Below are 26,615 nucleotides of genomic sequence, written 5' to 3'. Positions count from 1 at the left end.
GTTTGCGATGGCTCTTACAATTCGCAACAAACCGTTTCGAAGTGGAATGAGGAAAATTGGGACGTTTTGGCCCCTGTTGCACATTCTACAAAACACCCTCGTTATGCTAGAAAATGTCACAAGCCATTCAGTTACAACATTTATATTTATAATACTATATACAACAATATTATTATTATTGAATACTATCCTGATTAATGTTGTGTACATTTGTGCTAATTATGATATTTACTAGGAAGATCAATTTAATTAAATGATCTAAAATAAAGCTACTGATTTACAAACAAGTTTATCTACTAATGTGACGATATGAATACTTTCCTGATATAGTATATGACTGGCTTACCTAACCCTTACATAATTCGTAAACATCTCTGTATGTATTTTGGCGGCGATGTTACTATGTTGAAACTTCATTGCTGTTTCTACAGCAGACGATTTTCAAGGAACCCGCTTCCTGTCCAAAGCTCCGTCACCCCTATTTAGCCACTAAACGCATCCTGTTGGCGCATGCGCACTTCCGTCCATGGTCTCGGCTAAGGCAGCCAGAAAGTATGTCCGTCCTTCACTCTGCGATTACCAAGGGCCACTGAAGGGCACCACAGAGAACTGCACTATGCTGCTGCTTCTTGGCAGAGTCTGTTCATTAACTGGTGACTTTTTACTGAAGTATTGTATGGTTTTGGTACTCTACTGAACCTTATATTTGAAGTTATTATTAACTTGGATTACTAACTATATCTCAACGTTGTACAGTAGGTTTACTGTGGTTTGAATTCATCTTGAAAGGAAGTTATCTAAACAACAGAACTATTTGGTGGGGGGAGGTGTACAACATGGGTCTAGGGATTTAGGGGATACTGTACCCCTTCCAAAAGTTTGGGGGCTACAATGTACCACTGTTCTCCTCCGTGGCCGTGCTGTGCTTTGGACTCCAATTGCAGGACGGCATGGGTTTGAGTCCACCTGAGTTCAGTCTTTAGGTTTTTGGCCTGTGTATAGGACCAGTGGCAACCCACCACCGTGTGGAAATTGGGGAGCGACGAGTGAGTATTGTTGAACCACAATCAAAAAACCTGTGCAGACCCGCAACTCCTGTGCACCGTACTCCCACGTGGAGGGGAGGGGGAGAGTGGACTATGCTTTGGCCCGAGCTGAACGGAAGACTTTTCGTCCAAGGTTTTATTCCTTGTGGTCGCTCTGTAGCTTAACCCTGTCTCGGAAATCTCCTATAATGGCTGAGGATTCGATGTGCTGACCCCACGTCACCCCATTACTGGTTGAAGATCTTCACACCTCTAGGTAGGATTGTGGGAGCAAGACTGACAGTCGGGCCCTTCCATGGTTGTAGAGTCACAGGTTATTTACATTTAATTTGAACTTAGCTTCAGAAAAATCTGTACTAAAAATACTGCAGAATTGGGAGATTTCTTCATTAACAGTCAACCATACAGTTAGTACCATGAGTTCAGATAGGCTGCTGGGTGGAACTGCTTGGGTTGCTCTAAACTGACTGACATTATTGAAATTTCCAGTACAGCAGAAGCCATTTTAAACTAAGAGAGAAACAACAGTAAAACAGTAGACTAAGGTTAAAAAATACAAAAGATATACTAAATTAAGATGAACAAGCCAAAACAGTACAAAGGTAAACAGATCACTTTCACAAAAGCATTACTTATGTACATTTGTTTCTATGTTGGTGATAAAAGATAAATATGAACTGAATATATCTACTTAGTTTGAGATGATGATAAATTGATTTGGTAGCCTATGGAATAGTGAACGTTGTATGAGTGAGAGCCATGGGTGTTCAAAAGGGGGGCAAGAGGGAGCCGTGCCCTCCCCCTGGAAAGTGAAAGTCAACCAAAAATTATATTTTTCACACATATAATTTCATTTCAACCACAATAATGTGTGTTAATTAATGCACAAACATGATAAATTCAAATTTAAGCAATGTTTTTTTGAGGGAAGAACACTATTATTAGGGAAAATTTGGCTTGTTTGCCCCCCTGGAAAAAAATACCTTCCTTGCCCCTTCCTGGAAAAATCCTGCGGATGTCCATGGTGAGAGCCTGGGAGTTGCAGTGTGGAAAGTTTCCTTGGTCAGTGTTTTATGTCCAGGAACTGAGGGAGAGTTTGTGGAGTAGGATGCTGGATCTTAAGTTTCTATTAATGATCTTGTATAGCAATTTAAAATCTGCAACCCTCTCTCCCATTTATTTTCCATAGAATTCCATCCCAATTTCAATGACTTAGAACTAAACAATTATCAGATCCAGGATTTATATATGTGGAGGTTCCGTTCACCCTTTCATACAATTTCAGTTACAAATGTTAGGCCAAGTTATGACACATTGAATCACATCGCCAGGAAAGCTACAATTCCTGCTTTTTAAAGTATTTTTATCACATTAAAAATATCCCATTGATTTCACTTTTGGTCCTCTTCGGAGTACTTTCCTCTCAGTGGAGGCACCTTTTGCATATGGAGGCTACAGCCCCCTCAATCCCTCTTAAATCTATCTGTGCCTGATATTTGATATTTGAAAATGCTTTCGCAACTGATACCACCTTGTGGGTGGGAAACAGTAGAAATGCATATTCATTTGCAGAAAATTGTTGCTAATACTTACTGAATTCCTTTTCATTTGTAGAAACATCCTTTTCAGTAAGATGGTGAACTGTGTCCAAAATGAAGTAGAAAATTCAAAGTTTGACAGTCGATTTGAATAATCCATTCTTCTATGAATGTGTGTTTCAGTAACTTTATCTTTTAGTGCACAATCTGAAAAATTAATACATTTTTTAAAATTGATTGTTACAAAATATGAATGCAATAGGTATCAACAGTGGCTGTGATTAGGGGGCATGGGGAGGCAGTTCCCCCCACTTTTGCCCCCCCCCCACCATGTCCTTGCCTCCTTAGTTCTGGAACCTAATCGCCACCACCACTAGGTATCAAGTATTATTCTTAATCTACTGTATAAAAATAATTATGGTGTATATTCTTTGGTGTAATGGGCTAGGATGAATTTATGTAAGCCATGGCATATGCTGTTATAATGTGAAGTATCACAAAACTCGCACATCTTAAAAAAAAAAAAAAAAATTGTCAATGATAAATTTTATTTGCCTTATTTTATGCCACTTTTGGATGATTGTAATGATGAGAATGAATGCAATGAATCAGACAAAATTGTTGAAGAGACGCTCACAAAGAAACACCCCTTTTGTGGTGAGATGATGAAGTCAACCACAGAGATGGTAGCAGTGGTGGTGATGATGATGTGTAGTTCTCTCAATCCATTAGCCCTTACCTGCAGACAGCTCATTCTCTGAAGAGCCATAGTTGTGCTTCCCATTCTGCACTGCAGCACTGAAGGTTTGTATGTTGCTAGCCATGTCACTGTGGGTGATTTCAATCACTGAAAGATAGGGGAAGAAATGCACAAAATCAAACATATTTGAAGCACATGTACACCATTTTTATATTGTTTTATATATATATTAAATAGAATCTAGAATCAAATAATGTCAAATTCACATTTTGAACGTTTTGTTGAAGGGCATTTTGTCTTTGCTAAGGAAAACTATGCCCTTAAATCATAATTAAGACAGTTTGTGCTATGGATATTTTTAACAGGAAGCTTTTTCAGCTATATTTTAACACAGTTTTCCCCTATTATCAACATACTTTATTACACATTACCAAAACAAGCTGGATAGTGTTGTTCATTCACAGCAGTTTATTTATGATGTTTAAAAGACTTGTTTAAAATGCATATGTATATCTCATTTTTTTTAAGCTGAAAATTTTATCAACAGTTCTCATCTTGTAGAATATAGGTTTTATTTCATTTGATGCTTGTGATATTCACGAACAATCTTTAACCTATAAAAATATATTTCCTTGGCATCTGATTTAAACTCTGTTTAATGAGAATAAAGCATATTTTAATCATAAAGAAGCTTCAAAGATGGGGGGGGGGGTGAATTTACAGTGTTTTTTTCATTATGAGCTTTAGTAATATTTGATGGCAGACACTTACTGTAATCTGCAGGGTTGTAGTGCAAAGGGCAGTCGATGCCTATGGAGGAGAGGAAGGGCACCAGCTGCCCTGTGGGGCCCTGATACACGCAGCGCCCGCTTGCCAGGAAATAGGCACGGTCGAACATCTTGAGGACTGAGGCACTGGGCTGGTGGATGGTGCAGACGATGGTCCTGCCTTGATGGGCCAGGGTTCGAAGCATGGAGATGCACTGCCTGATTGATACACAGTCAAGGCCGCTGGAGAGAAAAGCAACACTTGGAACAACACTTTTAGAAGTTACTCTAAAATTTACAAGTAGGCCTATATATAGTACGGCACTGAGCCACACAAATTTAAATCTTCACATTTTATATTACATTAAAAAAGATAAAGACTACAAAATTCAATTATGTGCACCATAAATACAATCTACAACAGAATAATTAAAATAATAATAATTATAACAATGTAAAAGTAAAGTGCTCCCCTGTGCTTTGCACCATGATATGATATGATTTATTTGCATCCAAGGACTACAATTTTGTACAAGTAGGTACATCTGTAGTATAGGACATGTCAAGTAGAAGTGCATGATACTAAAGTTTGGTAATTTTAACATAAGATACACATAAAGTAGTATAGGACATGTCAAATAGAAATACATGATAATAAAGTTTGATAATTTTAACATAAGATACACACATATATATATATTGGTGTATCATAACCCTTACATATAAAGATATTGACAATTTCAGTTTGATGTCCAACAGCAAGCTCTGCATGAAGGCGCATAGTGGGTGTGGAGTTAGGGCCCCACACTCTCTTGATCACGTCTGAAGGTGAGGATGATGTGATCAGCACCACACCCTTGGCTACCTTTAGCCCCCAGAGTACCTACATTTATATAATGCTGGGTGGGCGCCGGAGCCACTTGAACAGGTGGAAAAAATCACGGTCCCCCTCCTGCCGGGGATAGAGATTTTTGTGAAGAGCTGCCCTCTTCCACCGTCTGTGAGGAAGCTTTAGTGCATTCTGACTTTATAATGTGTTGTGTTTTGTCTTGTGCAGGTCTTTTTACAACCTTGCACTTTAAATATTTCTCCCAAGGGGCTTTTTACATCCCTTGTTTCAATTTTTTATGTCAGAATTCTAGGTAAGGGGATATTTCCCCAAATATATTGAAGGGTGCAAAATGGCCTGAAGTGCCAACACAACCAAAAATTTTAATTCATTCATTCATTCATTCATTCGCATGGTAGCTATGTTCAAACCTTTAATACTTTGCAAGCGGTCAAAGTATTTTTTTATGGTAGTTGGTTGGCATCAGATACTGAATACCTTTGTTTGGCGTATCATGAGTTCAATCTCACCATATTCTAATGTTAGAATTTGAAAAAAAATGTGCTGAAGGGTGAAGGTGTTTTCTTCTCGTTAAAGTTTTTGGATTAAAAAATGAAATAAGCATAAAGATGAAAACCTGTCAAATGAAGGAATAAAATATATGTTTAACATAATGAATGAAAAAAGAAATATTGATATAAAATTATCTACATGGTGAAGAAACGAATACGGAATACAAAAGTGCTCATGGTAATGTTTGAGCCAGCTCTGTTGTTACAATAATTTTAATAGTTTCATTTTCTCCAAGACAAATTATGGTTTATTTTAATTGTTTGTGTGTTGAAGAAAAGTAAAATAATTTTAATATTTCAAAGAAGCTGAACCTAAAGATGTGAGCTCAGAAAAGACTAATTTCCTGATATTCTCTGGGCTTCACAGATAGCCTCGAGTTCAACTTGTTACAGTGAATCACTGCATGAAATTTCCATACATTGTGAAAATATAATCAACCATGGAGCTACCTGGTAATGAGTTTTAGATAATGAGTTTGTCTTTGGAAAATGTCAATTATCAATACAACATTAAAGAAGATTGCGTAGGTGTCCAGATTATCAATGTTCCCAGTAAAGTTAATAGAATGTAAAACTTACAATACAGAAACAGTTCTTATGATAGAGACAGTAAGATATTTTTCAATAATTATATAGACATAATGTTCAAAGAGGAATGATATTTTCAAAATGGAGAACATTATTGTAAGAGTTGTTGTTTTAAGTACACTTTATGCACAGAAAGGCTAATCAGGACTGAACCTACAGCTTAAGTGGGATCCGAACCACTGGGCCTCCACTGGGTATTGAACCCGGGACCAACATTATTGTAAGAATTATTGATCCTGTAAACCATTATTTGTCACAGATAAAATATCCTAACAGTATCCTGCATATTGTTAAATCAACACTACCAAACCAACTACCAAAACCAACAAGACCAAATAGGATTTACCAAGAAGAACTAAATACACCGTACACAGGTTCATAACAAGCAATTCAAATTATTTTCATCTGGAATCACACAAGACAAACTGCTCATCAAATACCATCTATCTTAAAAGCCTCATAATAGAGCTCTTCATTTCAACACTACAAATCAATTAATGTGGCAGATCAGTGTTCGAAGTGAGGGAGGATGGAATCCCCCAAGGTAGCAGAATTCTTGCAAAGCAAGATGTTTCAATGCCACCATGTTAAACCATAGAGTCATCCTTGCAGCTAACCCCAAGGCTTGACCAAACATCCCCGAGCCAAGGCCGATCACAGGATTTGTTCTCAGGGGGCAGCAGGAAGACATAGAATGATGCTTTCCTCATCATCCCCAGCACTAAGATAATTCGTTTAGGCACTTAATCTGCTGGTTTTCATGGCACCCCTCATCCATTTTTTCACACTAACCCTTTCACCATTTAAATTACATGGTCTTTCCAGATATCTCAGGCATTGGCCCACTTGTGTGGGCGTCCTTGTCCACAGCTAGCAATTTTCACTTCAGGCACTGGGTAGAATTTAAGAAAAACATAATCTGTTACTAATAATTAGGGAGCGGAAGTTGATGAAATGTCATCTTTTTTCTGACATCTTGGACACGATGCCCATTAGATACACACAATATTACACTTCGTCTAGAACCCAAAAGAAGGTAATTTTAAAGTGCATTTTTTTGCATTTTTGGCCAATTTGCAGGTTTTAGGTCATTTTCCCTGATTTTCGGCATATTTTGTCACTTCTTTCATTTTGGTAATATTCTTGATTCAGTGTATACTACTTTTTCATTAAACTGTTTTAAAAGTATTTGGTTGTTTCCATTGGAAATCCTCGTTGCACATTTTAATTGAATGTGCATGTCGTATCATTTTGTGCCTTTTTTTTTAAAGCAAGATTGCATTTTGTATAATTTCCTTTTCATTTCAATTTTTAACCTGAAACTCACAAATTTAATGGTCATTTTCTGCATTTTTTACGTCATTTTCCACCATTTTTTAGGTCATATACCTATATTTTTAGGTCACAAACTTCCGCTCCCTACTAATAATACATTTTGTTAAATCTCAGAATATCTTGATGCACATCTAAAAGAGGCAACAATTATAATTGTTATATCCACACAGAATTACAGTGAATCACTATATATGTATGTATGTATGTATGTATGTGTACAGTCATGGACATTTCTGGGTTGCAATGATCACATTGAAAGTTAATGGGATTGTTACAACCCAGAAGTGTCCGTGACTGTACGTGTGTATGCATGTTGCAAGAGGGCAATGGCAAATGACAATGCTGATATTTTACATATGAATCCCGAAGAGTGGAGGAGGAAAAAATATTTTCTTGTTTGGAACACCATCCCCTCCATTTTTTTTAAATGTAATTTTTATATATCTCTATATGAGGTTGGGGATAACATCATTAGAACATCATGTTATGGAAACATTACTATGGAAAATATTTAAATTTATTACATTTTTGTCATTTTTGCATTACTTTCTATGCCTGTGGTCATAATATAAGTTCATCCTGAATTTTTTAAAAAATAATTTTGACAAAAAAGTGCATGTTTTTACATATGAACACTGTAACCTAATATTAAAGTGAAACATAGGCAATATACATTTCATTTAAAAATCGCTTATAAAATATTAAATAGCATTACACATAGGAAAATGAATGGGCATTGGCATGCTCAAGGGGGGGGGGGGGTTGATTGAGGTCACTCATAACCAGTGGCGTGCCCAGGATTTTCGAAAGGGAGGGGTTACATATACTTTTTCTTGGTAGTCAGCCCTCATTTTGTCATATTTTTCTACCTTTGACATTCTTTTTTTTAGGAATACTGGGCTAAAGAGGGGGGTTATAACCCCCACCAACCCCTCCTTGGGCACGCCACTGCTCATAACCCCCATATTTGACCCAGTATTCCTAAAAAAAGAATGACATGGTAAAGCTCCTCGTGCACACAGCACCGTACCATGAAGGCACATTTTGGAGGTGATGTGATCAGCGCCACGCTCCGGCCGCCTTTATCCCCACCCCTCCATGGGCTGTCCTTGATTTGAAGCTGCGTGAGCCCCAGAGCCGATTTATGTGGGGACAAGGCCGGAAAATATGGCCTCCCTCTCTTTAAAAAATCCTGGGGTCCATGAATCCCCCTTGGGAAAATACATTGATAATGCAGATAAGAGCATGTTCAGAGACAGTCTGATGCTTCATGGGATTCACGAACCAGCGGCGTGCCCTAGGTGCAGGGGCGCCGACTTGTCAACATTATTGGGGGGACTCTGATCACTGAAATAAATTAATGAATGGCTCACTGTCTCCCTTTTTTTTATTCACAGTTCGAATGCAGAATATTAATTGTCCATGGATGGATATGTCGCAAGTTTCATCAACCATAATAGCAAAATATTCCCGACTTTTAATATCTGCTACCACGGAGCGCAAAACAGATCTCCCTAATATATCAATGATCTCGTTCTGAATGTCATGTGAGAGCCATTTGTAGCCCGAACGTCCCATCCAGTACCCCAGTTCATGCACATCTTCTTTTGAAACTATTTTTAGTAAAATGTTAACAATACTCATAATTACATACTTAGTATATAGTATAGTAGTCATGTGTTTTGCTGGTCATAGCCCCCCCCCCCCAAGTTGATGGTTTAGCGGTCTCAGCCCCCAAAGTTGATGGTCTAGAACATTTCAAATGTGTATTTAAAGTTTAGTTCATGCGGCAGAGTAAACTTTACAAGAGAAGCAAAATAATACATTAGATCCTCTTAAGCAAAATTATTTGGGGGACTCTGCCCCCACATCGTTAACATTGAAGAGGCTAGAGCCCCCCAAGCCCCATGGAGTCGGCGCCTATGCCTAGGTGGGGTTGGTGGGGGTCATAACCCTCTATTTGATCCAGTATTTTTAAAGAAGAACGTCAATGGCACGAAAATATAGCAAAATGAGGGCTGACTATTAATAAAAATGTACGTAATAGCCTGCAGTTGCATAACTCCTGAACACGTCACTGGCACGACCTCTTCTGAGCACCACGCCTTACAGGTTCGAAACAGCTTTCATGGGAGCCCCTTCCTAATTCAAGGTCGCCATTGTCGTCACTCTAATTGCGAGGGAACTTTGCACTCTTTTGAACATCAGAGGAGCGAAAAGGCACCGACCTGGTGGGCTCATCCAGGAAGACGACGGGGGGGTCACTCACGAACTCCAGGGCGAGGGAGAGCCTCTTCCTCTCCCCCCCAGAGAGCCTCTCCGACCGAGTGTCCCGGCAGTGTTGCAGGCCGAGGGTCGTTAGGATCTCCGTCACCTGCAACATGGAGAACAAAGAAGAATATATTTTGTCCCGGTAAACAGTGTTTGGAGTTGGAAGAGGTTGAAAAAAAAACTGAGTTTTTTTCCGCGGCTTTTTTCGTTTTTTTCACAAGTGTCTCAAATCAATGAAAATACAGGAGTTAGCAGTATTTTATCTCCCTACTGTAAAATACACACTCATTTTTAAATATAAGATACAATTTACAGTATGAAATTCGTAGCTAGACATAAACAGTGTTTTCAAGAAAGCTGGCTTTTTTTGAATGGGAGGTTCTTTCCGAGTGTTATCTTCATATTTTGGTAAGCTTATTAAATATATCGATGTAGTATAAACATATTTACATAACTAGGGTAGTTTTATATGTGTTTTTAATGGAACTTAATAGTGTGATATGATTTTCAATGTTTGAATTTGTTATACAAACACATACATGGAGCAGAAAATAAAATACTGCTATACCTTATGAAAATCTAGTATCAAATCTCTTCACATTAAATTTTGTGTTCAGTAAAATATATTTGTATTCTGGCTTTCCAGTGCATCATGTAGAATTTGGTTAGATGGACATTCACGGAGTAACTAGTGATGTATTTTGCGTGTTTGTTGCAGTGGTTCTCAACCTTTGAGAGAACACAGCCCAGTAAATTTATTTCTTACAAGTCGATGCCCTGAATCAAAAAATTTCACTCATAAATACATTTCTGATTTTTCAAGTTTATATGGAAATTAATATGCACCCTTAATTAATATTAATATATAAACTATGGTATAATCATCAATTATGTACAGACTTGCTGTCAAATATAAAATTAGATTTAAATTAGTTGTCAACCCCTGGGTGCAACGGACCTTTTGCAGGCTGGCGGTTGAAAAACACTGCCACTAAAACTGAAGCAGAAGCAAATAAGACTGGTCGCAAATGGCAAAAAAAAAAATCTCTAAGAAATCTGGACTGGACCTACAGTTTGAAATGAGATCTGAAACATTCTGCCTCCACTGAGGATTGAACCTCAGACCCCTTCTTATTACAAGGCAACAGCATTACTTTATGCCACTATAGAGGCCCATTCATTATGAAAGGAACCTTCTATCAAAACGCCAGATTTTTTTCCGACAGTACTTGCAATTTGTTTTCTGTAATTTACAGGCTAAATTAAATCTTAATCTCTGATGAAGTAACTAACAATCTTGTTAAGTATAGAGAACATTCAGACAGAAGCAACGCATTACAGTGTGGATGTAACATTGAAGTGACATAACATAATCCTAACAACTTGTGCCTCATCCTTGCATCAAACCCGGGACCCCTTGATTACAAGGATGCGACGTTACCACTATGCTATCCATCAAAAAAAGAAAAACTAAAACTGTCCCACAACTTGTCAAGACATGGACTGTTCCATTTGGAACAAAGAAAAGTAGGAGAAAGGTCTGTTCCACTTTCTGATAGGGGAGGAAGTGTGATAATTTACATTGACATTTCCTAGTATTTTAAAAATTATTTTCTCGAAAATAGGACGAGGCCCCAAAGCTTTTTCATTTCCTTGTGTTAGTATGTACATATATTCACCTACAAGTTGGCATACTTAGTGTATTTTTACCTTGATGCTGTTTTGAGATAGGCCTAATTCTAAGGATGCGAATTTCGCAAATTTTGAGTATTCAAAGGGTTATATCTGCTAACAGGATCAATATCCAAGTAATGTGCTATATCAGGTCAGGGGCGTCGACTTCTCAAAATTATTGGGGGGGGGCTCTGATCACTGAAATAAATAAATAAATGAATGAATGACTCACTCCCTCCCTTTTTTAAAAATAAAAATTACGTCTTCGTATAGCAGTTTTTAAGCAGCTATTATATTCCTCATGCAAATGAAATGTAACATGGAAAACGTGTGTCTGCTCATTTGTTTTTTTAGATAACAATTAACATTTTTATTTAAAAGTAGGCTATGTATTTACATTAAGAGGCCAACATAACAGTCTTATGCCGGCCACGGTAGCGTGTTGGGTGGTCGTCTCAACTCGCTTTGATCCGGAGGTCTCGGGTTCGAGTCCCGAAGAGGGCATGGGTGTGTTTTAATGTCCGCAACAGACTGTAAAGAAAGGACATGCGACGGGTGCAAACAACCCTAGTGTTGACGTACCCATAAGAATAGCGAATATTTTCAATATTTAACAGTTTTATTTAATTATTTACATAAATGCTAACACAAATCGCAGTAAAATTAGTTTTACTTTTTTGTTCTTGCTACAATATTTTACTTTTGTTGTTTCCAGTAACTTAACTTTCATATAATCAGGTAACATGTCAGTTTGATATGTCGGAAGAAGTTGGTTGTCATGTAAATTTGATGTAGGAAGAAAATTGTTAATTTCATACTACAAGGCCGTCTCGGTACCCAGAACAGGGTTGTGAAGGTCCAGGAACCTTTTTATCGCACAATTTAAATTCGGTACAGTGGGATCCATGAGTATTACCGTGCAAATTGTCCATCACCGTGTTCGTGCACTTTATTTGACCCAATAAGAGCTTCAAGAATTAAAAGAAAACTGAAAACAAGCTGTTGACAACTTCTGCACCAACATACATAAAAATCCATTGCTTAAAAACACGTAGGATGTAAGAGAAAAATTAATCAAAATAGTCATGGACAATTTGCAGGGCAATACTAATGGATCCCACTGTACAGTGGGATCCATGAGTACTAGCGTGCAAATTGTCCATCACCATGCTCTTGCACTTTACTTGACCCAATAAGAGCTTCAAGAATTAAAATAAAACTCAAAACAAGCTGTTGACAACTTTGCACCAGCATACATAAAAATCTATCGCTTAAAAACACACAGGATGCAAGAGAGAAATTAATGAAAATAGTCGTGGACAATTTGCACGGTAATACTCATGGATCCCACTGTACAAGTTGCGTATTGTTTCATTGGGCCGTATTTAAATTGATCTGGAAAAGAAGTTCCTGGACCGAACTGAAATACTTTACAGATAAAAAGGTTATTTACGGTCCGGAACCCATTTACGCTTGCTGATTTTCACTACTGGAATTGAATTTATTTAAAATTCCTGAATCTTTTAACAACCCTGACCCAGAAGTGTCAGTTACAGTGCATCACCAAGGACGAATAGTATGTAATCTCGATATGACTTACAGAAACCAAAGTGTGGCGAAAATGTTTGTATCTTTCTTTCATATTTCTCTTTCTAAAATATTTTTTTTCCAAACTGCTAAAGAGATAGGTTTGAAAGTTAACAAAGAAAAAACTAAATATATGCTTACAGGCCGAAACCAAGTGTTAGGTAAAAATCAAAATCTAATTATTGATAACAACTCGTTTGAACCAGTTTCCAAATTCAAATACTTAGGAGTAATATTAACAAATGAAAATTATATTAAAGAGGAAATAAAAAGTAGGCTTAATTCAGGAAATGCATGTTACTTCTCTCTTCTCGTTTAATATCTAAGAAACTAAAAGTTAAAATATACAAAACAGTAATTTTGCCTGTAGTATTATATGGGTGTGAAACTTGGTCCCTTGAGAGTATTTGAAAATAAGATCCTTAGGAAAATCTTTGGACCTAAAAGGGATGAGGAGACAGGTGAGTGGAGAAGGTTACATAATTTAGAACTACATAATTTGCATTCATGTCCAGATATTATTTGATTAATTAAATCAAGAAGACTTAGGTGGTCAGGCCATGTGGCACGAATGGGAGAGGAAAGAGGAGTTTACGGGATTCTTGTTGGGAAACCTGATGGTAAGAGACCTATAGGAAGGCCAAGACGAAGATGGAGGGACAACGTTGAGATGGACCTAAAGGAAATCGGTAGGGATGGAAAAGGGTATATAGATTTTGCTCAAGATAGGGACAGATGGAAGGCCTGTGTTGCTGCAGCCATGAGCCTTCGGGTTTAAGATGCCTAGAGAGTTAGTTAGTTAGCTTTCTTTCATTTGGTGCTTGCAATGACTGCCCCGCTCCCTACGAAGGTTCTGCGTTGTACGTACAGGAAATGCAAGTGCAACCGGAAGGGGAAAGGATGTCCTCTTCTTAGGTTCATGGGGAATGAAGAAGGTCGGTTATCACGTGAGCGACGGTATGTGTGAATTCTAGCGAGAAAAAATGTTGTTTCCAGTCACTTACCAAATTGCTTTTTTGCTCGCTGGTGAGTTTGTTCCCGAGCTTCAGATTGGCAGCTATCGTCATTCCCTCGGCCACCGTCAGATGGGGTTGGTGGAGGTCGTCCTGCATGATGTAGCAGGAGAGCTTGTGGAACTCCTTCATGTTGCGTGGGTGGCCGTTGATGCGAATGGAGCCCGTGGTTCCAGTTGATCTGGAGGAGAAAAAGTCGTTAACGTTCGGCATCTCCTGGATTTAAGCCCCTATCACACGGAACTGGATTTCTAGTAGGAATGCCCTAGTTGGCGCTGAACTAACTTTCTAGGTAGCAATCATGGCCGCCTGGCTGACTGTTTGACTGGTTTGGAGGAATAGGACATGTTCTAATTGCTACTTGCTTTCCTCGACTGGATTCTATGGAACAGCCAATCAGAGCAAAGTTTCGCCATGTGAAGATAATCTGTGAGTGTGCAAAGGAGCGTTTTTGTCTGTGGTTTCCGAGTGTTACTCCAGCAATGTATAACGTATACAACATGAAAGGCGCGTTATATTATATGTTATACTGAGGAAGAGCTTCAGGAAAATTCCTATTGGCAGTATTTTTGTGGATATGACTATTTCAAAAATGACATAATTGTATCTGAAAGTTGCATAAGAAGATTTCGTCAAGCTCTAGGAGAATCTGGTTGTCGTGAGATATTAAAGGAGCTTGTCAGAATAGGCTGCAAGATTGGCATAGTAAAAAAAAAAAGATTTGGCACCCGTGATTATTGACACGACAGTTCAACCAAAGCATATAAAACATCCACATGATTGTCATCTAATGGAAAAGGCGCGTTTTCAGATAGTTGAGCTTTGTAAGGATCTAGGTATATCGCTAAATGATACATATTCAAAGTACTACAAGCGTGGAATAATGAAGGTTTGGAAATATCGTGATGATAGCAAGTCCAAAAAGCGGACTAATCAGATGAAGAAGCTGAAAAGCAGGCTTGACCGTCTAATAAGACTTTGCCATCGTGGTATTTGCAAACTGTCATTGACTATTTCGCCAGAAGCCGCAGCAATTCTAGAAAAAGCTAATATGATCTATTATAACCAATCTGTACTTTGCAAACGTGGCAAAGAGGATTACAAAAAAATAAAATAAGGTGCTATATAGTTTCCATGTTGAGTGCATAGGCAAAGGCAAGTTGCACAAACCATACGAATTCGGCAACAAGGTTGGTATAGCGGTGAGTGGCAGAGGTAATTTCATAGTTGGAATAAAGTCATTTCATGGAAATCCATACGATGGACATACCCTATCTGAGATGGTTGATGAGGTGAAAAAGGTTGCAGAAGATCCCAAAAAGATATTTGTGGATCTTGGCTACCGAGGTAATAATTTAAAGTCCAAAAGCAAAGTATACAGATACGCCATATAGCAAGAAAAGCCTTAGTTTTTCTGATAGAAAGATGCTGAAGCGAAGAAGTGCAATTGAGCCTATAATCGGACATTTGAAGCATTTTGGTCGCCTTGGACGTTTTTTTCCCCAAGAATTAAATTTAAAGATGTTCTGTGTTATCAATGGCACCTCACATTGACTTGAAACGAAATAGCTTCCTCGTAAATTCAAAAATTACTTTCTCTGCCATAACAGCTACTGGCCACCCTTGTTTACCAATGCAAAAATTCTGAAAAATATGTTTAGAATATTTCTTATTTACATTTGCTTATTTCTTAATAAAGTAAAATAGAATTTGATTTTTGACACGTCCTTTCCCATTGCACAAATATTTATTGTTAATATCTATTGTTATTAATTATCTTTTCTTGTACAAATGTTTATTGTTTTTGTAATATCAATTACTGTAATTTACCTATCACTGATAATGTCAGGATAGTAACTAACCTGTATATAATTATCTTGTTAAGAGCTGTTGCCATGGGAATTACGAGTGTCTTTTGTCTTGACTTGAGAGTTCGGGCTTCGAGTTTTAAAAGAGTGGTTAAGTTGAATTGTAAGAAGCTGTTATTTCTTTGACTGAAGTGGATTTTATGCACATAAGTATTTATTTTGCTAAGACGTAAAATATAATTCTTTTCTCTTAGCGAAAACTTGACTTTGATTTGTTTTGACCAACGAAGGAAGAGAGATATTACCCCATACCCTGAGAGGCATCACGTGTATGCTTTCGAGTCTTTCATGTGAACTTATTATTTGTTCTTTTAGTTAAATCATGTTCTTTTGACTAAAGAACGTTTCAATATTTTGGCGCAACAACGCGGGGCCCGAAATCTGTTGTTTCGTTAGTGGTGTTCACTTTTGTGTGTTCGTGAAGAGTAATTGATTTGTGATTGTGATGGAAATTCTGTGCTAGAAGAATATGGATAAGAAGATGTTGAGAAGTGCAGGTAAATCATCGGCTGAGGAAAATGAATCTCCAGTGCAGTCAGTTCCAGTTACAGCAGACCTGCTTTCTTCAATACGGATTATGTTGGAGGAAAGTACAAGGGCTATGGAAGCAAAGATCCAAGAAAACGCCATTGCTTTGGATTCTCTGGAATCAAAAATTAAGGAAAACATTAGAGAAAGTTCCAGCAATCTGGAAGCTAAGTTTCAGGAGAATGTAGCCATGTTGGAATGCAGTTTGAACTTAAAGTTAGAGGAAAGTGGTAGAAATCTGGTGGAGTCAGAAAGGCGCTTAGAAGAGAAGTTTTCACAGGGTTATTCGAAACTCACGGAATCTGCTTTGGAGATGGGACAGAGACTGGACAATTTGACTGTAAAAATGGAAGAAAATCAACACACGATAAAAGAAAGCATTCAAATAGAGATCGTTAACTTACGTCAGACATGTGAAGCAAACTCTCTACAAGTGGAATCAAATGTACAAAAAGAAATTGCCCTGTTGAGAGAAGAGGTTGAACAATCTCAGGGTAACTTTCGTAAGGAAACCGCTGAAGAACAGAGCAGTTTCAGAAAGGAAGTGTTTGAAAATGTGAATCACCAGGTAACTGTTATCACAGACAAGTTAGAAGATACCATTAATCACAAAGTGGCAGAGAAACTTGCTGAGAATATAAATGAAACCGAGGGATACCGAAAAGCTGACGAAGAATGGAGGAAAACAGTTGAAACTAAACAAGACAAATTTTCCTCAGATGTTGGTCATATCTGTAGTGAAATTGTTCATATTTCTGATCAGCTGAATAGGTTACAGATCCAGACGAACTCTGATCATCCTAAAATCCACCGTGTTGATGAAGGTTCTGGAAGATCGACATTTTATCCCATCTGTTCAGATGAAGCTTCAAACCTACAAGGAAAGACGTCACGGAAAAAGAGGTACAAGAAGATGAACGAATCCAGCTCCTCAGACAGTGAATCAACTGCTCGCAGCAGAAGAAACAGAAGAGAGCCTACTTCACGCATTGTACACACTGGGGTAACTCCTAGAATGGCAGACATAAATTCTATGAGAAAGTTCGACGGCAATATTATCGCTACTTCAGCTGAAATATATTTAAAGGAATTGAATACAAACCTGGAAATTCTACAGATTCCTCAACATTATAGGCTTGAAATCATTCCACGTTTGTTAACTGGAAAGGCCTATCACTGGTTTTATTCGCATAAGAACGATTTCCGCACTTACTCTGATTTCTGCAGAGAGTTCAAGAAGCGTTTCGCTTCAACAGAAGCGAAAGAGAAGGAATTGGCGTCTGTGAGGACTAGGCGGTACAATAAGCAGAGTGATAACAATGTGGAGGAATATGTTTGGTCTGTGTACTCTGCCTATAGGAATCTGAGTAATCATTACACCGAGCAGGAAGTAGTTAACCTAATCATCGGACAGCTACCTTTTAGAGTAAAGCAATTGTGCTTAGCTCATGCTCCGAACACCGTGGATCTCTTAGCGGATTTTGTTAAGAGATATGAGCAAGCAGAGGAACAAGATGCTTGGCGGTCTACATGGAGACGAGAAACTGGCTCTCAACAAAACAGCAGAGATGTTCAAAGAACGTCTAGAATTCGCTTAGTTCAGCAACAAAATAGGAGTAACCCAGCTGAGAGTCCATACCCTAGAAATGGAAATAATTACCGTCAACAGCGTCAGTTTAGATCACGACGAGAATATCCAGCTTCCAGAGGTAATCCTTACGATAGACCGTATCCTAACAGCGGGTTTTCTTCGCCAAGTCAACAACGTTTATCTCCACCGAGAGATAGCAATAATGCTCCAGGGACTCAAATGACGAGCAGTGGCGTTCAGACAGACATTGTTGAACCATACCCCAGCGTTGAGCAACAGCGCAGTGTGGCAGTAACGAGGAACTTCTGTTGGGATACCGGATCTAATCTTGACCAGGTGCGGGATTTTACCCCTCGCCTAGCATAGAAACGTCCCCTTATGTTAGGCAGTCTCGGGTGAAACTGGGGGCAGCAAAAGACTTTTCCCATTCTGGAGATGAAGATAAGAAACTAATACTTGTAATAAATCACGAGGAAAAGGAATTTAGATGTAAATTACGGCAAGCCGTTCAGTGTAAAAATTCAGTAAGAGCCCCAGAAATTAAGGCACGTGTAGCAAATGTAGACATAACCTGTGTAGTCGACACTGCAGCGGAGGTCTCAGTGATGAGTTTAAATGTTTGGGCAAAAATAAAGAAAAATTTTCCCGGGGCTACGTTGCAATCTGTACCTGAAGTTAGACTTGTTGACTTTGCTGGAAAAAGTCGCACTAGAGTTGTTGGCAAACGTAGTATTGTGCTGGAAATTGCTGAGAGCGCCATTCCAATGGAAATCTTCATTGTTAAGGGTTTGCCTTCCGATTTGCTTTTGGGTTACTCATTCCTGCAAAAGTATGAAGCAGAGATCAATCTTAAACTTAGAAAATTATATTTAAAGGTGGATGGAGAGTCGATTGAAAAGGAGCTAGAAGAGGATAATTCCGTAGATAAGCATATGAGCATCCGGAAATTTGAAGCTAGCTATGACAAGTGGACCACTTCTCCCGAAGATATAAAAAAGAAGATTGACTCTAGTCTGTTGCTGAGCATGGATCAAAAAGCCAAACTGTATGAAATTTTCATGGGTCATAAGAAGGTGTTTTCGGAAAGGCCTGGCACAGCCAAAGACTTAGAATGTGTAATCGAACTAATGAGTAATGTTCCAGTGAGCCAGAGACCATATCCAATACCTGTAGCAAAAAGAGAAAAATTGGAAACTGAACTGCAAAAATGGGTAGATTGGGGTGTCATTGTGCCATGTAACTCGCCCTATTTAAATCCTCTTATTGTGGTAGATAAGCCGGACGGTACAGTAAGACCGTGTGTCGATTTTAGATCGCTCAACAAGCTGATTATTGTTCCAAGGAGTTCAGTTGAACCAATAGATGAAGCTCTCCAGAAGTTCAAAGGTGCAAAGTACTTTACCTCTTTTGATTTAGTATCCGGGTATCTTCAGATCCCAGTTAAACCTGAGTGTCAGCGGTACACGGCGTTTTCCTACAAAGGGCGTCAATGGATGTTTGCGAAGATGCCGTTTGGTCTTGCAAATGCAGTTTCAGTGTTTGTGTCAGCGATGCACTCCATATTTGGACCTGAAACTGATTCTTTCTTAACTCAGTACATAGATGATTTGTTAGTTTACGACAGTAATCTGCAGATGCATTTTCAGCATGTTAATTATGTTTTGTCTAGATTGAAGGAAGTCGGAATGACTGTAAAACTAAAAAAATGTGATCTGGTCAAATCCGAGATTTTATATTTAGGTCACATTATCTCAGGGGATTCTATCCGAGTAGATCCGAAAAAGAATGATGCTATTTTAAAGTTTCCTAGACCTAGATGTCGAAAGGATGTTCGAAAATTTTTAGGATTTGCTGGTTGGAGAAGGAAATATATTAACAATTTCGCTGTGAAGGTCGAGCCCCTCTGTCAGCTTCTGTCGAAAGATAAGAAATTTCAGTGGACCCATTTAGAAGATGAGGCTTTTGAGTTGATGAAACAGGAACTGATTAGTGCTCCTGCCCTGTCGCAGCCTGATTTTTCAAAGGAATTTTGTTTACAATCGGATGCTTGTGCAAAAGGATTTGGCTGTGTACTTTTCCAAATTTTTGGACCAGATGTTCATGTTATCCAGTATGCCAGCCGGAAGTTACGAAACAACGAACTCCATTTCTCTACCCATGAATTAGAGTGTCTTGCGATTTTGTTTGGAATCGAACGTTTTGCAGTTTATCTTAAAGGACGAAAGTTCAAAATTTATACCGATCACAAAGGTCTGCAGTGGCTGCAGAACAGTAAGAATTGGAACAGTCGCTTAACCCGCTGGTCGCTTAAAATACAATCTTACCAATTCGAAATAGTATATATAAAAGGAAAAGATAATTTCGTACCTGATACATTATCACGCTATCCTGTAAGATTGGAGAATGAAAGAAATTTGGAGACAGAGGTGCCACATTATCACATTAATCAGCTCTGGGAGGAAGATGAAGATATGGAAGTGAGTGAATGGAAGCTCGCTCAAGCCAATGATAATTTCTGCTCTGAAACCATGTTCCGATTGAAACAACCCAGCGAAGACGATGATTTGTCTCTTACTAGATTACGAAAATCATTTAAAATTCATCATGAATTACTATTTAGATGTTACGGTGGTGAGTCACCACAATACAAGTTGTGTGTTCCTAGTTCGAAACGACAGCCATTGTTAAAATCTGTTCATGATGATTCTGGTCATTTTGGCATGGGAAAGTGTTACAGACAGTTGCAGTCGAGATACTATTGGAAAAAAATGAAAGCTGATATTTCAAATTACATACGGGATTGCCTCATATGTGCTAAGAGCAAGCCTGACAAATTAGGGATATTGAAAGAGAAGCTTCATATCAGTGGCAAGAGACCTCATGAAATGCTTTCGGTTGATATTATTGGAAAGTTACCACCTTCTTCTGGTTACTGTTATATACTTAGCCTAATTGATGCTTTCTCCAAGTTTGTTACGATTTACCCTCTGCGAAGAGCCAGTACTTCTGAGATCATCCGGATAATGAAGGAGAGGTATTTTGTTCATTATCCAATTGTGAGAGTTATATTGTCCGATCAGGGATCCCAGTTCACTTCAAAATCTTGGAAAGATTTTAGTGAATCCTTAGGAATAAGACATGTATGTACAACGCCTTATCATCCGCAAGGAAATCCAGTTGAGAGAACTAACCAGGAAATAGTACGTATACTTCGTGTGTACTGCCAACATGACCATCAGACATGGTCCAAGCATCTATATGATGTAGCTTGGTTGCTAAATAATTCTGTGTCAGATATCACCAGCTGCTGTCCAACTGAGTTATTTTTCAGACATCCAGTTTCATCTCACGTGCTGAGAAATTTTCCATGGCCTGAGGTGAAGGAGAAGGATGAAGAATGGGAGGATAAAATTATACAGGCACAGTTAAGGGAGCGATACGCTCTTCTAAGGAGGAAATTAAAACAGAAGTTGCATGCTCTGAACTTAGAGGAAGGCGATCTTGTGTTACTAAGATGTCATCGGCTCAGTTCTGCAGTCAACAAAACTATTTCCAAGTTGTTCTATTTATGGACCGGCCCTTTCGTAGCTAGTTTATTAAAATATAACACTGCTCTTCTGTTGGACCCCAGAACAAGGAAAGAAGTGAAGAGGGTTAATTTTGACAACCTCAAGAAATTCAACTGTTCTCCTGAGATGAAGAGGAAAATCGTCGGTGACTGAATCCAAAATCTCCTAGACTGTTGAAAGTTTTCCAGTTCGTCGTCGATTTTGATTTTTCTTCGGAGGGGGCAATTGACACGTCCTTTCCCATTGCACAAATATTTATTGTTAATATCTATTGTTATTAATTATCTTTTCTTGTACAAATGTTTATTGTTTTTGTAATATCAATTACTGTAATTTACCTATCACTGATAATGTCAGGATAGTAACTAACCTGTATATAATTATCTTGTTAAGAGCTGTTGCCATGGGAATTACGAGTGTCTTTTGTCTTGACTCGAGAGTTCGGGCTTCGAGTTTTAAAAGAGTGGTTAAGTTGAATTGTAAGAAGCTGTTATTTCTTTGACTGAAGTGGATTTTATGCACATAAGTATTTATTTTGCTAAGACGTAAAATATAATTCTTTTCTCTTAGCGAAAACTTGACTTTGATTTGTTTTGACCAACGAAGGAAGAGAGATATTACCCCATACCCTGAGAGGCATCACGTGTATGCTTTCGAGTCTTTCATGTGAACTTATTATTTGTTCTTTTAGTTAAATCATGTTCTTTTGACTAAAGAACGTTTCATTTTTATTAATGAATACTATTTTCCAAACTTGAAAACTAGAAAAATATCTGCGATGGGACACGAATTAGAACTTTGTGTCAAAGGGTTCGATACTCTGTGGAGGATCCACCTTCAAACTGTAGATCCAGTCGGGATTAGCCTAACTGTGCATAAAGTGGACTTCAAACAACATATTCAAACGAATAAAACTTTGTAGACATTTCAGCGAACAATGCAGGATCGACCAGGACTCGAACTCGTGTGTCTGAAACACCGTTGCCTGGTTCCTACGTAATACATCTCCTGTGTGTGCCTAATTTAAGTAATTTACGTCCACAGTGTTTCAAAGGCAACAGATCGCGTTGCGGTAGCACTGACAGACGAGATTCCACACAGGTAAAACAGCGGAAGCGAACAGTCAGGCGGGGCCGGCTCGGTAGCTCAGTGGTAGAGAAATGGCACGGTATGCCAGAGACCTATGTTCAAGTCCTGGTCCACCCTGCACTATTTGCTGAAATTTCTACGTAGTACATCTCCTGTGTGTCCCAATATTCATGAAACAAAACTTTGTGCCTATATTGTATCCTCATAATCCAAAACTGGTACAGTACTTACATTTTAGGAATAAGAAATATGAAACGCCTTTGTCTTAGTAGAGTGAGGAAAGCAAATAGGAAATACATTTTCATAATTACCTGTAGCCGCTGAGAATGTTCAACAAGGTGCTCTTCCCTGCTCCCGAGGATCCTAAAATGGCGGACAGCTCACGTGACTTGAACGTCCCGCTCACAGAGTGCAGGATCTTCTTCGGCGCTGCAAGGGAGGAACAATTGGTCAGTGCTTCCTTCACAGGATTTCTCTAACTGGAAAGCACACGATGGTACACTGGAATAGCAACTTTTGTCTACGAAACTGAGGAATCAGAAATCGGTTAGTTCATTGAACTCTCCAGCCTAACTATTTTGGGGGTCGGTAGGTGCCGGAGCTTGCTCCAAGTTGATACCTTCCTGGAGATGAGGCCTGCTGGCTGCACGGTCACCAGATCTGAATCTCATTTGTAATGGGGGAGGGGGTCCTCTCTCTGGCTGATTTATTTAAAAATTGGGGGATACTGTGTATTATAATATGTATAATTCTTTATATAATTTGTATGTTATTGTCTCTGTGGCCGCGGTGGCTCAGTCGGTAACGCGTCTGACTACCATGCTCAAGGTCCCGGGTTCGATCCCCGGTCGGTTCAAATCCGGAAACTTTTCTAACGTTGGAAGCGGCTCCGGCGCCCACCCAGAGTCGAATGACATGGGTACCTGGGCGAAACCCTGGGGGTAAAGGCGGTCAGGGGCGTGATGCTGATCACATCACCCCCACTCACGACCGGATCAAGAAAGTGTGGGGCGTTACCCCCACACCCCCTATACGCCTTCATGGCGTGGTGCTAAGCACAGGGGAGAACTTTACCTTTTTTGTCTCTGTATAGAGGAAGGAGGTTCGGACCCCCCCCCCTGTGAATTTTTCAAATACATTCTCTCTTGCGGGTTATGTGGGGGAAATATTTAGACTTTGTATTAGTTCTTTACTTTCTTCTTATAGCTTGATTTATTCTTTATTTATACGATATTATTATTATTATAAATATTATTATAGCAGTGCACAATTTCAAATTTCGAGCTGAAAATGGCCGAGTTTTGCTGAGGTTCGCATCGGCAACTTTTCTAGGCTTACTAGCTTTGGACGATGGAAACGATCGAGTGGATGGAAACGTGAGAATAAAATATTCTAACAGTAAAGATCTTGCTCGGGCGCTTAAGCTAGGTTCTGGGAAGGTCTGTGGGCGGACTGTGGCGCGTCCGTGGAATAAATCTTTGGGGTTTTCATTTTACAGCATTTCCCCCGCGAATAGTCAAGTTTCGTCAGAGGCATGAATTCTATACAACCATAACAGAGTTCTATTTCTCTGCCCTAAGAACTCAGAATAGAAGCACTCTTCTCTCGAAAAACAGGATAAAACATACGTCTGAAAAGTTACAACAGAAATTCAAGAAATATGCAAGGAAACGAAAGGAATAAAAATTATGAAATTCGCGCGTTGTGGTACTTTCGAATCCATAGTCGAATGAATTGACACACACTCCCAGGCTCTCACTCGTTCAACGTTTCTTATTCCATAGGCTACCGAATCAGAATCAGTTCATCATCATCTCAAACCAAGTAAACATATTCAGTTCATATTCGTCTCTTCCAGTTTTCCGTATGTAAATACATACTTTGCAAATTTTCATTTTAAATACATAAAATCGCTCATTGACTTCAGCTACCTTGAAATCCACGAAGGAAAAATGTTTATTTTCCCCACCTCTTTCATATCGAGAGTGTTAGGTTTGTTTTGTCTTTGAACACGCTCGCTGGCAGACGCCTCGCCTACGATCCTATTGGGGAAAATATTACCCCCATGTACAGAAATTTTTGGGAAAAACCAAGGTTTTCAAACTTTGTGCCAAATTGCACGTGTTTTGGAATGAAGAGGAAGCTTTGGAAAACTTCAGCCTTAGTGACATTTCGTGCTTCAAATATGCAAGAATTGTTTCTTGTGACGTGTAGCGATATTTCTCACAATATAAGATGCTTTTTAGAGATAATTGTCACAGATTTACAATGGAGAATTTGGAAAAAAAATTAAGGTGATCCACTACAACTCTTCCAAAAAATAGCTCACTAAGAGTTAAGCATTTAGAAACTGATTTCAGGTGTTTAAAATGCATGTAATATTTTGTTTTTGTTACCAAATGTTTTTTAATTTTGTCACATATTTTCCTGTTTTTATCACATATTTTCAATATTTATGACACATTAAAAAAAAATATTTCTGAGTTTTTTAGCACACAAAGTTCCGTTCCCTACTTATTTGAATTTGATTTTAAAATTGTGGGAGCGTCAGCACTTAGGCCATTTTGCTCCCGTCACATTATACGGGGGCCAGCCCCTTATCATTACAAATAACAACTCTAACGTTGCATAATTAAAAAATCTTAAAATGTTCTGACTTCTGTTAAAAGCTGAGGCTGCAAAGGGCACTCAGCACACATAAGGACAACATGACAATACAAACAAAATTATACTGACCACGGGGCCAGTCGCCAGAGCCTCGTTAGTCTTCAGTCCAGGGTGTACTACGTGGAAGGTCACCCCTTACACCCCCGTTCCCTACTTATCACCAACATAGAAATAATTAATTGTTCATAAGTAATGCTATTGTGAAACTGATCTTTGTTTAACTTCGTACTGTTTTGGCTATCTTTTTTTAATCTTATTTCTTGTCTTGTAAATTTCAATAAATTGCAGATACAAATGTAGAATTTGATATTGAGTTTTGGTTTAAAGTCTACTTCATGCATAGAAAGGCTACAGTTTAATGTAGGATCCAAACCACTTGTGCCTCCACCGGGTACCGAACCCGCGACCACTTGATTACAAGACAACAACGTTAGGGAGGCCCTAGAATTTGATATGTCGGCAAACAAATATTCTACTTTATTGCAGGATGAGTGAACCTGATTGGCCAATTCGCTCAAATATCTGAAAATAAGTAAATATCAATTTTCCGCTACCGAGTAGTGTCTTTTGATTAATAATAACCACGGAGCATACCGATGTTGAACGCTCAGTAAATGCAGTTCTCTCCTCCATCTTCCAGCTTACAACAGTCCGTTGAAAGGTTAAGAGAGACATGAACAGTAAACCTGGTCGTTAAAGTTTGCATCCCGATTGCAAGCTTCCTTTCGCTCAGTGTGAGGAGGAAATTTCCTCCATCAAATGAAATCGAAACAATGGAGTTATAATAGTCGCTCTGTGACCGTAAGTACTTCTAGAATGGAAAGCAAGCTGTAAAATTAGCGTCAGAATGTCAACAAGAGAAGCAAAACCATTTCCCTGATAGCGGATGCAATAAAAGAAAAGAAGCGTTTCTTAGTTCGCATATTTTCCGAGGGGGGGCGAACTAAAATAGGCTTGAAAATTCCCTCTAAGAACTACATGTTCTTAGAAAGATTGTGCGTGACGCTTCGTAACGTGGGTCTCCTTTATTGCACTACGATCAGGGTTGTGCAATTACGCTTAAAAAAAGATTTCTACATTAAAAAAACACGTACGTAAAAAGCTAGAATCAAACAAAAAAATTAATGAAAACATGTTTTTTTGCTATGGTTATTGATATGTATGCCAGTGGTAGGAAAAAATGCTTTAAAATCTTTCATTCCGACTTTGTATGTGCTCTTTTATGGGAATTTTACAAACTGCCATATTCATATTCACATCACAATTAGCAAGTATATAATACACATGAAAAAGGAATTTGTATCTGTTACTAAAACTTTGAAATCCAATCCAAATAAATTATTGTTAATCGTTATGTTATGTGGGATCCATGAGTATTACCGT

The 26,615-nt window shown here is 38.6% G+C and overlaps 1 protein-coding gene across 1 annotated transcript in view; it reads right to left on the bottom strand.

The window, feature by feature from the left end:
- LOC145981709 (ABC transporter G family member 2-like) overlaps nucleotides 1-26,615 on the bottom strand; it is a 113,747-nt gene that overhangs the window by 11,632 nt on the left and 75,500 nt on the right. Inside the window, exons 14-19 of the mRNA XM_083115111.1 lie at nucleotides 22,877-22,994; nucleotides 13,912-14,101; nucleotides 9,604-9,749; nucleotides 4,056-4,294; nucleotides 3,324-3,431; nucleotides 2,640-2,791 (exon numbers count right to left, since the gene is read on the bottom strand). Coding sequence (XP_082971237.1) covers nucleotides 2,640-2,791; nucleotides 3,324-3,431; nucleotides 4,056-4,294; nucleotides 9,604-9,749; nucleotides 13,912-14,101; nucleotides 22,877-22,994 — 953 coding nt within the window. The remainder of the gene's footprint in view (nucleotides 1-2,639; nucleotides 2,792-3,323; nucleotides 3,432-4,055; nucleotides 4,295-9,603; nucleotides 9,750-13,911; nucleotides 14,102-22,876; nucleotides 22,995-26,615) is intronic.

The sequence above is a fragment of the Lepisma saccharinum genome, chromosome 30 (assembly GCF_977018435.1).
Source record: "Lepisma saccharinum chromosome 30, izLepSacc3.1, whole genome shotgun sequence".
Lineage (NCBI taxonomy): Eukaryota > Metazoa > Arthropoda > Insecta > Zygentoma > Lepismatidae > Lepisma > Lepisma saccharinum.
This window is presented reverse-complemented; position numbering and strand designations above follow the sequence as displayed.